Genomic DNA, 13,576 nt, shown 5'->3' on the forward strand with positions numbered 1-13,576 from the left:
TAGGGTTTGATTTTTAATTCAAGATTTAATTCAATAATAATGATCTAAAATTAAATAACTGATACAAGACAATCAAGAATCAGTGGGAGAGATGTTCGTAGGACTGCTACCCTGCAAAACAAAATTAGATCGTAGTATGCAATTTCCAAAACTGCAAATCGCAAATTTTCGAACCCCAATCTGCAAACTTCTCCTCCTTGCTCTTGCTGCTTCAACTTCGAATAGAATAAAATAGAAAAACCTATTTTCTATTAGTATTACATCAAAATTGAATTCCTATACATTCCGTCTAAAAATTGAAAAAAAAAAATTAATTACAGACCAAGAATGAAAAGAACAGCAGGTGCGTAGATTTCTTGCGCCATTAAAGATTTCGATCTCCACCGTACGAACAACCCAAAAATCAAGAAAAACATATAGAACAGTTCTAAATATAAATCATATTTATAAATATTTAATTTCATATCAATCGCCCAAAAACTAGGAACAAATTTCCCAGAAACTGCTAATCTGCGCAAATCGGGTAGAACGCATTCTACCCATTTGCACAAATCCAGATCTAGTTAATTTTGGTTCAAGATTTGAACCTGGCTCTGATACCATTGAGGGGATGAGAGATCAATCATATGGATGACCAAACCCTAAAAGAAGGCTGGGCGAAATTTCAAAAAAAAATTCTCTCCCATGTGGGAATCGCATTCCCTATTTTAGAAAATTGCATTTTCAATAATCAATCTTGAAACCAAACCGGATCATATCTAAAACCAAACGGGAGGGGAGGGATATACATTATACAAAGTAATAATAACCTCCAATAAAGGTATTCAAGCCCAAGGAAAAATCCAAAGACTGCTTCCACCGAAAATGACACGGTGCAGGATGAAGCAAAATCAACATGACGACTCTTCAGCAAAAACCGAATTCTTCAGCAATATGTGATAGAAGGCTAGTGAGCACAAGTTCAGATTACCTTTCCTACCAAAAGGTAATATCAAGAACCCTTCTTGATCGCTCCCACATGGGGAGGTCGAACTGGTATGGCGACAAGAGCAAGAGAGGAGACAGTGCAGTCAAATTGTATCGTCTCTTTGTGGAATTCAACAGTCTGTTAGATTATTTGGAGGTTCGCCATGCTCCTTTATTTATAGCCTTAAAGATGAGATTCTCCTAATCCCATTAGGAATTTCCTAATCCAAATCTTTTATTTAGATCTGGACTCTCTTTTCTACAGATAAATATCAGATTTTCTAATCTAATTAGGAGTTTCCTAATCCAAATCTTTATTTGGATCTAGATTCTTTGAGTGAATAGGGATAATCCCTTATCCCATCTACTGATCTAAATCGCAGAACTGCCATGTTTTAATTAATCTTGTTAAGCTAGTTCGAATTGGGTTTTATGCCCATTAAGTTTATTTGCTCAGTAGACCCTCAGTCTGTTGCCCAGTTGGTTATCCTTATATGGCGTGAGACCCAAACATTGATCTACACATCAACCACATGGGTTCAACCCAACCTCTGTTACAAGGCCTAGCCGAATTCTTTGTAGGAAAAAGTGAATCCCTGAATCCATCATGGGCTCTTAATGGGCCCAACATTTACACTAAATGGTCATTGGGTCAAACCACCTTATAAAACCCAAGAACTATGGAAAAATGCAATATTAGTGCATCAAATATTACCCCCAATGGTCATACACTTAACCTCTCAGCCCATAATGATCAAACACTGCCTGACAAGAGATGACATCTCCCTCAACTGCAAGGTACAATATTGCATTCTCTACTCACATGAATCCCAGGAATTAAAATATTTTACAAACATTTTGAAACCATAATATATATAAATATATTTTGCAAAACAAATTTCAACGGTTGAAATTAACTGCCGACAGTTTATGTTTCCATCAGAGAGTGCATCCACAATCATTCACTTTGTCCGACAAAGGGGCAGTGATCCTATCACTAAGATCACCAACTCAGATGAATTCTCGGACTATCCCAACGTAACTAGGTTTTGACCCCCTCTATGGATCTCACTGATTGACATATCAAAGGCAGTCCAATTCGACACATAGTGCAGTATTATAATCGAGTCTAGGAGTCAAGTGTAACATTGTAGTTTTACCCATCTATCTTCAAAGTATAAGGCAATACTGGAATTCTGATCTGATTCAGAGTTTCAAGAAAACTCACTACATGTACCTCAGGTTTTACCCTGACAGTTGAGACAGGCCACCCCAACTAGGCGATACATCAGTGTCAGTCTTGGAGGGTAAATCTCCTCAAATCTATCCAACGACTGTGAAGATTCTAAACTAAAATGAGTCCCATGTGTCTAATTTAAGGGTATTAAACAAAAATACATCATAATAACATGAATCAAATATATACTTTATTCATTTACATTAAATGTCATAATGTACATCATTCTGATTAGAGCTAAGGGTATAAACTACCTAACATAAAGCCCAATTAGAACCGACTTAATATGATTAATTAAGGGTGGTTCTAAGATTTATATTAACAGATAGGATAAGAGATTATCCCTATCCACTCAAAGAATTCTTATCCAAATAAATATTTGGATCAGAAAACTCTTAATTAGATTAGGAAGGTTGATCTTTATCTATAAATAAGATAAAGGAATATCATTATCTCTTAAAGAGAGTCTAGATCCAAATAAAATATTTGAATTATGAAACTCCTAATGAGATTAGGAGAACCTCTGTTTAATGCTATAAATAAGAGAGCAAGGCGAACGTACATAGAACAATAGATACAATAGATAGTCTACTGAATTAAGAGAAAAAACAATATACAGTTCGAGTGGTTATGTCTTCTACTCTTGTTCTTACTCTTGCCGCCTTACCCAATTCGGTTTCCACCAGTGGGAGTGATCAAGAACAATTCTTGATATTGCCTTTTGCTAGAAGAGGCAATCCGAAGTCATGCTCATTAGCCCTCCATCACATTCTTGTTGAATAATTCGGTTCTTGCTGAAAAACCATCATGCTAATTCTGCTTCACCTCGCATCGGTCATCTTCGGTGGAAGCAATATTTGTTCTTCTCCTTGGGCATGAACACCTTCATTGGGGGTTTACTATTACTCTGTATCAGATATATCCCTCTACTCCCTTTTTAGTTTCAGATCTAGTCCAGTGTAGTTTTAAAATTGATCCTTACAAATGCAATTTTTCAAAATAAGGAATACGATTTCCATATGGAAGAGAGAATTTTTTGAAATTTTGCCCAACCTTCCTGTATGGTTCGGCTATCCATATGATGGATCTCTCATCCCTTTAGTTTTATATAATTTATTACAAAGACCAAGGTACAAATGAACAAAGAAAGTCATAATTGTTCAGAGGATCAAAAATGCCAATGAAAACAGTGCAAAAGTTAAGGAGCATCAAAGCAGTACAGGAATGTCATCTCTAAGTGCATCCATGAGCATGGGCATCCCAGATTGATTTTCCACAATTTACAAGCAACAACTCAATTAAGAAACGAAGTTTTCTAATGCCAACCACCTGCATTCTGCAAACCCATGTAAAATTTTGTTGGACGCTAGGGACTCTCAAAGCCAAATATTCGAAACACACCTGCGACAGAAATCAATAAAGAATTACTTCAAACTTTAAGAAATACAATAATGAACTTTAAATCAACAATCAATAATAAATATTCGAAACACACCTCAACTTGGTTATGAGTCCAGGGAAAATTTGCAATAAAAACTATGTTATAATAATCAATCATGTCATAGTAAAATTCTTTTTCTATTCCTGCATTACTATTTAGGCTTTAGTTCTTCCGATGTGCAACTTGGCTACTGTCTAAATGTTTGTTTTTTCTCCTTCACTCTTACATTTGAATGATAAAGAAAACTCTCACCTTCATCAGCCTGATATTTATTCTTGTCATCGCCTGCATATGCCAGTAAATTGTATTTGGGATTCCATTCAACACTGTTCATTGCAGCCCGACAAGGAATTTGATGGACCATTCTTCCACTATGTACATTTGACTGTTAAAAACATCCAATGACAACATTAATAAGCTAGCATTGGATAATGGGAAATACTTCGGGAAGGGATGTCAGAAAGAAGCCCGCCATATACTTGTAATGCATGATAGCATGCATGTACTCGCAATTTGAGGTTCTAGAACCATAGATAGCCTATGGAAATTATCTAAGTTGGCCATATTTTCTACCACCTTAAGAAGGTGATATATAAAATGAATTGGTCCGAGTTCATAGGTGGAAGCACCCATTTGATGGCAGCACGTTGTAAATAGACCATTTGCACCATAGGTAGGAAGAACAGCATCCTCCTATCACTCGGAATACTCATTAAGAAGAAAATTCCTAGGTGAAGACACAAATAGTACAAAAAGAACCCAGGAAAGACATACAATATCAATAAATAAATCTTCACTGGCAGAAGCAATATAATCTCCCGTGTAATTGAAGCTTATGGTTCTGACAGGCCACCTAAAAGAAACAACAAAAAAAATCACAACCATTAATTTCCAGAAGTTATTAAAGTTTGACTGGATGGTAGTTCATAATGGTACAGAATCAAAACCAAGATTGACGCTTGGAAGCTGAACATAATGACGACCGTAGATTTCAAAAGAGATAATTTGTATGTAATTTCAAAGATTGCAAAGAACATGGAAACTTTAATTATAATTGGAAATAGGCTACAGTGTTCAGAAAATTGCATTTCTACAAATTCGGAAGCAATATCTATCTTTAAAATTTGGTGAATGTTATTAGCATTATCTTCCCATCCCCTCCACCAAAGGGTTTGGACTTACTCAAGTTTTGTGAATGTTCGCACACAAAGCATCTCTGAGAGATCCCAAAGGCTGACCAGAGAATCAGCACTTCCAACAGCAAAATATCTGTCATGGCAGAAAAAGGTCAAAATAAGGACTACAATCATGTTATTTGTAAAACATCTATACCTAGGAAATAATTATAGACCATACATATATTTAAAAGGACCACACTCTTTTATAAACATGTATAAGGGCAATTTCCCGATGATAGTCTTGGCCATCTGGCCTTGGGAGGAGTAAACTGGATATAGAGGCCTAACATTTGACATCTTTTGGTGCAAAAAGTGGCCACTCTCAGGCTTGTAAATAATTATGCATGGACTTAATCATACAGAAAGAACATGCATATGCAATGAAACAAGCATGGGATTACTTCAATTTTGTGCCAATGACAACAAACAGTTATATTTCATAAGGCTCAGTTTGGGAAGAGAACAAATGCAAATATGTACAGTGCAAAACCTTGTATTTGTATTGGTACTCTTCCCAAACTGAGCATAATGCACTTTTGACCAACATAATTGATGGTGTGGAAATCAAGAAATTGACGATGCATATTCAAAAGGATGCCACAGTGCATGTCGTTCGCTGGTGACAGTATTTGATTGATGAAACCAGAGTGGGATTAAAGGAAAAATTAGATCTATGGAGAAATACTATAAAAACAAGAGGTTTCAAGATACCTTGACTGACAGATCATATGCAATGTAAATTTATTTATAATAGTAGAAACGACACTGATAACTAAAAATAGTAGGAAATAAAATAAAATTAGGATTATGGACCAAGAGATAACTCAATATGACATTTTTATTTACCTTTTTTTTATAAATGATGAAATTTTATCAAGAAAGAGAAGGAATTACATCAAAGTTTTACAAGACAAAACATCCCCAATAGGGACGTGAGATGCAATCCCAAACAAAAACAAATTACAACTGAGCTAAGAAGAGTTCAGACTTGTGCACCCCTATTTTTGCAAAGTAATCTGCTATCTCATTTGCTCACCACCTTTCCCATTGAACAAACATTCTCACATCTCTAACCAGCCATTTGAACTTTTTCATAGATTCCTCATACTTCCAAATCACTGTTTCTGGTTCCTTAGCCATCCTACTATCAATTTAGAGTCACCTTCAATGAGCAGTCTGTCAAAGTTTAGATTTCTAGCAATCTGTACTAGTAGCAAGACTGCTTGAAACTCAGCAAAAACTAAATCCCCTATTCCAACCTGGCCTGAGAGGCTGAGAATACAGCAATAATATGTCCATTATTCCTGAATACTCCTATACAGCTGGACCTGGATTCCCAAGACTGCTGCCATCAAAGTTCAACGAGGTTCCCAAGCTACCACTGGTTTGTTCCTTGCAGTAGAACTTCTTGCTACAGCTTTCCAATTTCTCCACAAGTCATCAAAAGAAAAATCTGAAAAAAGGTTCGAGGCTTTAACCCAATGTAAAGCTCTATTTAAAATACAATCCCGCACTGCCTCCTCACTCCTTTCTTTATCAATGAAGACTGCCATTTCTCTCTTCCCACACCGTCCATATCAAAGCAGCCCTAACACATCTCCACATGACTTTACCTATCTTCTTTGGCCAGCTGAAAGTCAGAGCCAAAGAGACTTCCAATCTGCAGGGGCACAATCCACCTATGACCAAAAACATCAAAAACATTTTCCCAGAGGCCTACAACAAAAGGGCAGGAAATTAGGAGGTGGTAACAGCTTTCACCACTTGCTTTACAAAGGGTACACCAGTTGGGCGAAAAACACAAAGAAGGCCTTCTTTTTTGCAAGGTATCTAACGTGTTTACTTTTCTATGAAAAACTTCCCAACACTAGGCCCCAACCTTGGGAGGATTAGGTTTTTAATTGGGCATGGAGATATATTCGGGCTGAGCACAAAGAAGAAAAAGAACAAAGCACATGAGAACAAGCCCCTAGGGTGCAGAGTCCAAATATGACCATCAGAATTAGAAGGATCCAGGAAAACATAGTGAAGGACCGGCAAAAGTGAGGTTGCCATTTCAAGCTCACTGTCTCTCAAGTTTCTTCTTAGTCTCAAGTCCCAACTGGACACAAAACGATGTACAGATTCTTTTTTAAACAAAGAAGGGGAATACAGAGAAGGAAAAAAATAAGTCTTTAAGGGTTGAGTTGCCAATCCAAAGGTCCTCCCAAAAAAGAACCTTATCTCCAGAGCAAACATCATACTTGATTAGGCTAAGGAACTAAGGGAGCACTCCAGATATGGATTTCCAAGGAGAAGCCAAAGTAGCCCCCAAAGAAACCCTAACGTCCTAACCATTACCTGCACCACAACGCATACTGCCTATCACCTCTTGCCATAGTTCCCCCCTCTCTAGAGGTCACTTCCACAACAACTTACCTAGCAAAGACAAATTCTTCTTTCCTAAATTTCCTACACCTAGACCTCCCTATTCTTTGCTCTTACACACTACATCCCACCTGACCAAGTGATCCTTCCTACCTTCCCCAAGCTCCCAGAGGAAATCTCTCATCACTTTCTAATTTTGGCACTTCCCTCCTTCGCATCCTAAAGACCGACAGGTAATATACTAGCAAATTTGCTAGAAAAGACTTTATCAATGTAATTCTACCTCCCAAAAAATATAATCTCTTCCATGCTGCCAATCTCTTGGTACAACTCTCCACTACTATGTTCTAAAACCTACTTTCTTTCAGATTATTACCTAAAGGCAACCCGAGATACTTCAAAGGCCAGCACTCAATAGCACAACCTAGAGACTACTACTGCTTTAGACTTCAGTTCCTCCTGCCAATCTGCCACCTCCTTCAACCTCAAGTTTATCCAACCTGCCTACCCTTTGGAGAGTTCTATAAATACGTCAGCTATTAATGTAAAAAGGAAAGGGGAAAGGGGGTCCCCCTTGTAGCTAGAAAAAAATCCCTTACCACACCATTCACTAAGACCAAGTAATGACAAGCTTTCAAACACTCTATAATCTAACTACACCATTGTAGAGAAGATGGGCCGAATGGCCCATAGGCTATTACTGTATGTTATCTTTATGTTCTTCTCTGTAGTGAGCCTTATTCTGGGCCCATACTCTTTTATGTTCCTTTTTTGTAATTTCTTGTCCAACTAAGGACCTCTCTTGTAATTACTAAAAGATTAACTTAATAAAAGTGTATTAGAGAGTTAGAGGGGAGGTTATGTTCGAATCTCTCATCCTCTAACTCTTCTTGCCGCAGCTCTCTCCTCTTCTCTAATCTTCTCTTTCTAGTTTTCTTTGTTTTAAACACAGTCCCTACTTCTAGGACTGTTTTTCAACTTGGTATCAGAGCAGGCCACTGCTTGGCGTGTCCCTCATGTGGTTCTAGTCCAGCCAACTACATGAGGAGGTTCTAGGGCTGAGAGTTTACAGTCATCCGCCTGATTCTTGGAGGTCATTGGAGGGTTCCCAAGCTTCTACACACTTGGAGAAGGGTTCGGTGACCAGGAAGAATCAGAGAACAAGTTGTTTTGCCTGATTTAAAATCAGAGAAAAGGGTTTTTTGAAGTCATCCTAGAGGACAAGTGTTCGGCCTGGTTTATTGTACAAACCAGAGACTCTCTTACTGTAAGTCTTTGCTCAGTTGTTTTTGGGTTCTGGACTGTTAAAAGGGCCGAAGTTTCCTTGGAAACAGTGCTACTATTCGGCTATCCTCTAGTCTGACTTAATCCAGAGATTTCTGGGTTGTTTTTATCTCTTTTCTGAACTGTCAAGTAGCAGAAATACCCCTGGAATCACTGCTGCTGAGACTGCTTCATTCGGCCACTGTTGCTGGACTACTCCTACCCAGAAATTTCTGGGTTGTTTTTGGAGGTCCTATTCGGCTGATTATTGGGCTGGGAAGTTGCTGAGATTGTTAAAACTAAGTGGTACTAGTCTCATCTTCATTCCGGCCCCTTCTTGAAGGCTGAAACAGTAAACAGTGCCCTATACTTTGAAGGCTGAAACAGTAAACAGTGGGCTGTTAAGTATTGCACACTGAGTGTTCGACAGAAGGTCTCTCAAGGACTGTATTTCTTTTGTCTTCCTCTTGGGACATCAGCTGTTAGAATCAGAAATATCTTGTGTTTGGAGGTTGCTGGGTGTCTTTTGGAGGCTGAAACAGAAAAGAAAATAACTATCACCGAACTTTGCATGATGGATTTCTCAAACTTTGAAAACAAGAATACTGTTGAATATGGGCAGATGTTGGGAACCCCAACCGATTCTATGCTAGCTGTAACTACAGTCAAGCTTGATGGGACCAATTACTTAGCTTGGTCACAATCAATGAAAATCCATATTTGTAGCAAAGGAAAATGGAGTTTTATTTCTGTGAGCAAGAAAGCTCCTCTAGAGGATGATCCCATCTTATGAGAGATGGGTACAAGAAAACTACACTGTGATTGGGGGGCTTGTGAACTCAATGCAGCCACAGATCAGTCAACATTATCTGTAGATGAATTCGGCTAAAGAGATCTGAGATAGTGTTGCAGAAACTTATTCCCAGAAGTTGAATGTTGCTAGAGCTTACAAACTGAGAAGTGATGTGAAAAATCTAAGACAGGGGGAGAAGTCACTTGCAGCATACTTCTTAATCTTAAAATCTATATGGCAAGAGATTGATTTGATAGAGGTTGTGACTTGGGATACCCCTACGGATGCTGAAACATACAGGAAATTGGTTGAACGGAATAGGGTGTTTAAATTCTTGACAGGGCTGAATTCTGAATATGATATTACAAAGCAAAACATCTTGTCCAACGAAGATGTTTCATTGTCACAAGCATATACTCTGGTCAGCAGTGAAGAAAGTAGAAGGCAAGTGCAGGTTCGAGGAGTTGGTATTAATGATCATTTTGCAAATATGGGAATTAAACCCAAAGGGGTTACAGAAGCTCACAGTGGCTCAGGAAGGAAAGAAGTGGTGTGTGAATATTGTAAGAAGCTGAAACATTCAAAGGACAAGTGCTGGAAGTTGCATCCCAATCTTGTACCTATCAGATTCCAAAAGAAGAATGATAGTAGAAAGACAGGAAATGCACATGCAGCCACAGGCACAGATACAGAGGTTGAATCTACCAATGCACAGTTGGCAGCCATGAAAGCTGAATATGAGAAGTTTGGAAAGATGATCAGTCAGCTTGAAGGTGCATCTTCATCATCCATCCCTTCTGGAAGTTCAGCCACAATTGCCTTTGCTCACTCAGGTATAAGGGCTTCCGCTAACCATGCATCCACCTCAGGTAAACACAAAACCCCTTGGATCATAAACTCAGGTGCTTCTGATCACATGACCAACCTTTCCACTTTATTTGTTTCATATGATTTACTTCCTGGCCATGACAAAATCACCTTAGCTCATGGTTCTCTTGCCCCTATTTCCGGCAAGGGAACTGTCAAGGCTACAGACTCCTTACTCTTACTTTCCACTCTTCATGTGCCTAAATTAAATACCAATTTGTTATCTATAAGTAGCCTGACCAAATCATTGAATTGTTGTGTAACAATTTTCCCTTCTCACTGTGTGTTTCAGGACCTGAAGTCTCAGAAGGTGATTGGGAGTGGCCATGAAGCGAATGGAATATACTTGCTCGACACCCCTGGCCAATGCTTTGATCATCCCAAGAATGTTGCTTTTGGTTCTACTTTTTTAGAGTCTGTTAGTCAAACTATGTTGAGTCATTGTCGGTTGGGTCATTTACCTTTTTCTGCTTTAAGCCATTTGTTTCCAAACTGTTTAAGGAAGCCAGTGTGTCCAGTCTCAATTGTGAGTCCTGTTAGTTGTCAAAGCATTGTAGAAAAAATTACCCTGTGAGCAATAAAAGATCCTCTTTTCTTTTTCATATTGTGCACTCTGATGTGTGGGGGCCATACCATTTATCCTCTATGGGGGGTTACAGACATTTTATCTTGTTCATTGATGACTTCTCTAGATTCACCTGGATATACTTAATGAAATCCCGGGATGAAGTCCCAAGACTTGTGAGGCAATTTCATGAGCTTGTTCTAACTTAATTTGGTACCAGAATTAAGGTTTTCAGATCTGACAATGCAAAAGAGTACTTTAAGAAGAGTTTATCCTTGTATCTTTCAGACATGGGGGTTATTCATCAAAGCTCCTGTGTTAGAACCCCTGAACAAAATGGAGTTGGTAAGAGGAAAAATAGACATATTGTTGAAGTTGCAAGGAGCCTTTTGTTTGCCTCACATGTTCTCACAAGATTTTGGGGTGATGTTGTACTTATTGCTACCTATCTCATAAACCGTATGCCATCCAGGGTTCTAGGGCTTAAATCCCCCTTCAGTATTTTTCATCCAGACAATGATCTCTTCTCAATTCCTATTCGTGTGTTTGGCTGCACCTGCTATGTTCGCACTCCAAGTGTGCAAAGACACAAGTTTGAACCGAAAGCCCACAAATGTATCTTCCTTGGTTACTCCCCCACACAAAAGGGTTATTGCTGTTTTGATCCAAAGACTAGCACCCGAAATGTCTCTATGGATGTTACCTTTAATGAACTTTCTCCTTTTTATAGTTCTTCTCAGGATGGACTTTGTCCACAGGGGGAGAGTCTGTCACAAGTTTTTGCTCTTCCTCTTCCCGTCCCAACTGAGTCTCTTGACAAACCTGTATCCTCACCAAATGAGTCAAAGGAGGATCAATCACGTCATATCTCTTGTCCAGGGGACCCTATTTCTTTATCCCCTCGCCCTATCCATAATCCCAAAGTGTATCAAAGGCAGAGATCTAGGAATGAGCAAGTGGTTTCCTTTACAACAGATGAAGCTCATACATTCCCGATCACAGATGAGATAACAGGTACTGCTTCAACTCCTTTGGAATCATCTTTTCCAAACCCTGATGTCCCCATTGCTGTTAGGAAAGGGAAGCGGAAATGTACTGCACACTGCATTTCCAAACACCTTTCTTATGACCTGCTTTCTCCTTCATACTTTGCCTATCTCTATTCTGTTGCTTCTAACCCCATTCCTAGGTCTGTCTCAGAAGCTCTTGGGATTCCAGAATGAAGAGATGCCATGGAAACCGAAATGGATGCTCTACATGCAAATGGTACTTGGGAGGTGGTGGATTTGCCTAAAGAGAAGGATCCGGTTGGGTGCAAGTGGGTTTTCACCATTAAATACAGGGCTGATGGAACTATTGAGGGGTACAAGGCTAGGCTTGTTGCAAAAGGGTATACACAGACATATGGGATTGACTACCTAGAGACTTTTGTCCCTATTGCCAAGATGACATCTGTGAGGGTTCTTTTATCTCTGGCAGCTCACTTTGATTGGCCTCTCTATCAGTTGGATGTAAAGAATGCATTCCTGAATGGTGACTTACATGAGGAAGTCTACATGTGCCTTCCCCCAGGGATGTATGGGAAAGATAAGCAAGGAAAGGTATGCAGATTGAAGAAATCTCTTTATGGTCTCAAACAATCTCCTAGAGCCTGGTTTGAGAGATTTAGAGCTGCACTTGTTAAATTCGGCTATGTTCAAACACAATCGGATCATACTCTGTTTGTGAAGAAAAGTAGATCTTTGGCAGTGTATCTCATTGTGTATGTTGATGACATTATAGTGATTGGTGATGATGCCTCAGGCATTCTGGCTCTTAAGTCTTTCCTCCGTACAGAATTTGAGATTAAGGATCTAGGGGAGTTGAGATACTTCCTTGGCATAGAAGTTGCCAGATCCAAGGATAGGATCTTTATTTCCCAAAGGAAATATGTTCTTGATTTAATGTCTGAAACTGGAAAACTGGGTGCAAGACCAGCTGCAACTCCCATTGATATGAGTCACAAACTTTCAGCTACAAATGGAACTCTGTTGGAAGACAAAGGGGTTTTTCAAATACTTCTTGGGAAGCTCCTGTACCTGTGCATGACTAGACCAGATATTGCGTATGCTGTCAGTTGCATTAGCCAATTCATGCATGCTCCTAGAGATACTCATATGGCAGCAGCAGAACGGATTTTGTGCTATCTAAAAGGCTCTCCAGGGAAAGGAATCATATTTACCAAGCATGACCACTTGAAACTTGAAGCCTATAATGATGCTGATTGGGCTGGAAATATGGATGACAGAAGATCTACTTCAGGATATTGCAGTCTGGTGGCTGGTAATGTTGTCTCTTGGAGGAGTAAGAAACAATCTGTTGTGGCCAGATCTTCTGCAGAAGCAGCACATAGGGCCATGGCACATGGGGTCTCGGAATTGTTGTGGCTAAGGTCCTTAATGAAAGAACTTGGGATTGATCATGACAGACCCATGATGTTGTACTGTGATAATCAGGCTGCCATCAACATTGCTCACAACCCGATACAACATGATCGAACCAAACATATTGAAGTTGATAGACATTTTATCCGAGAAAGAGTCTCCTCCGGAGGTGTGCCTTCCATTCGTTACCTCTGAAGGCCAATTGGCAAACTTTCTCACCAAAGGCATCTCCAAGGCAAGACTTCATCATGACACTGGCAAGCTGGGCATGATTGACATCTATGCTCAGCTTGAGGGGGAGTGTAGAGAAGATGGGCCGAATGGCCCATAGGCTGTTCCTGTATGTTATCTTTATGTTCTTCTCTATAATGGGCCTTATTCTGAGCCCATACTCTTTTATGTTCCTTTTTTGTAATTTCTTGTCCAACTAAGGACCTCTCTTGTAATTACTAAAAGATTAACTTAATAAAAGTGTA

General features: G+C 39.2%; 1 protein-coding gene across 1 annotated transcript in view; it reads right to left on the reverse strand.

Moving 5' to 3' along the window:
• Positions 1 to 2,372: 2,372 nt before the first annotated feature.
• TEX1 (Transducin/WD40 repeat-like superfamily protein) overlaps positions 2,373 to 13,576 on the reverse strand; it is a 49,661-nt gene continuing 38,457 nt past the window's right edge. Inside the window, exons 8-11 of the mRNA XM_088963716.1 lie at positions 4,827 to 4,913; positions 4,419 to 4,497; positions 3,897 to 4,029; positions 2,373 to 3,604 (exon numbers count right to left, since the gene is read on the reverse strand). Of these exons, the coding sequence (XP_088819842.1) occupies positions 3,570 to 3,604; positions 3,897 to 4,029; positions 4,419 to 4,497; positions 4,827 to 4,913 (334 nt within the window). The 3' untranslated portion in view covers positions 2,373 to 3,569. The remainder of the gene's footprint in view (positions 3,605 to 3,896; positions 4,030 to 4,418; positions 4,498 to 4,826; positions 4,914 to 13,576) is intronic.

The sequence above is a fragment of the Nelumbo lutea genome, chromosome 1, assembly GCF_056320005.1.
Source record: "Nelumbo lutea isolate HS-2025 chromosome 1, American lotus-T2T, whole genome shotgun sequence".
Taxonomy (NCBI): Eukaryota; Viridiplantae; Streptophyta; class Magnoliopsida; order Proteales; family Nelumbonaceae; genus Nelumbo; species Nelumbo lutea.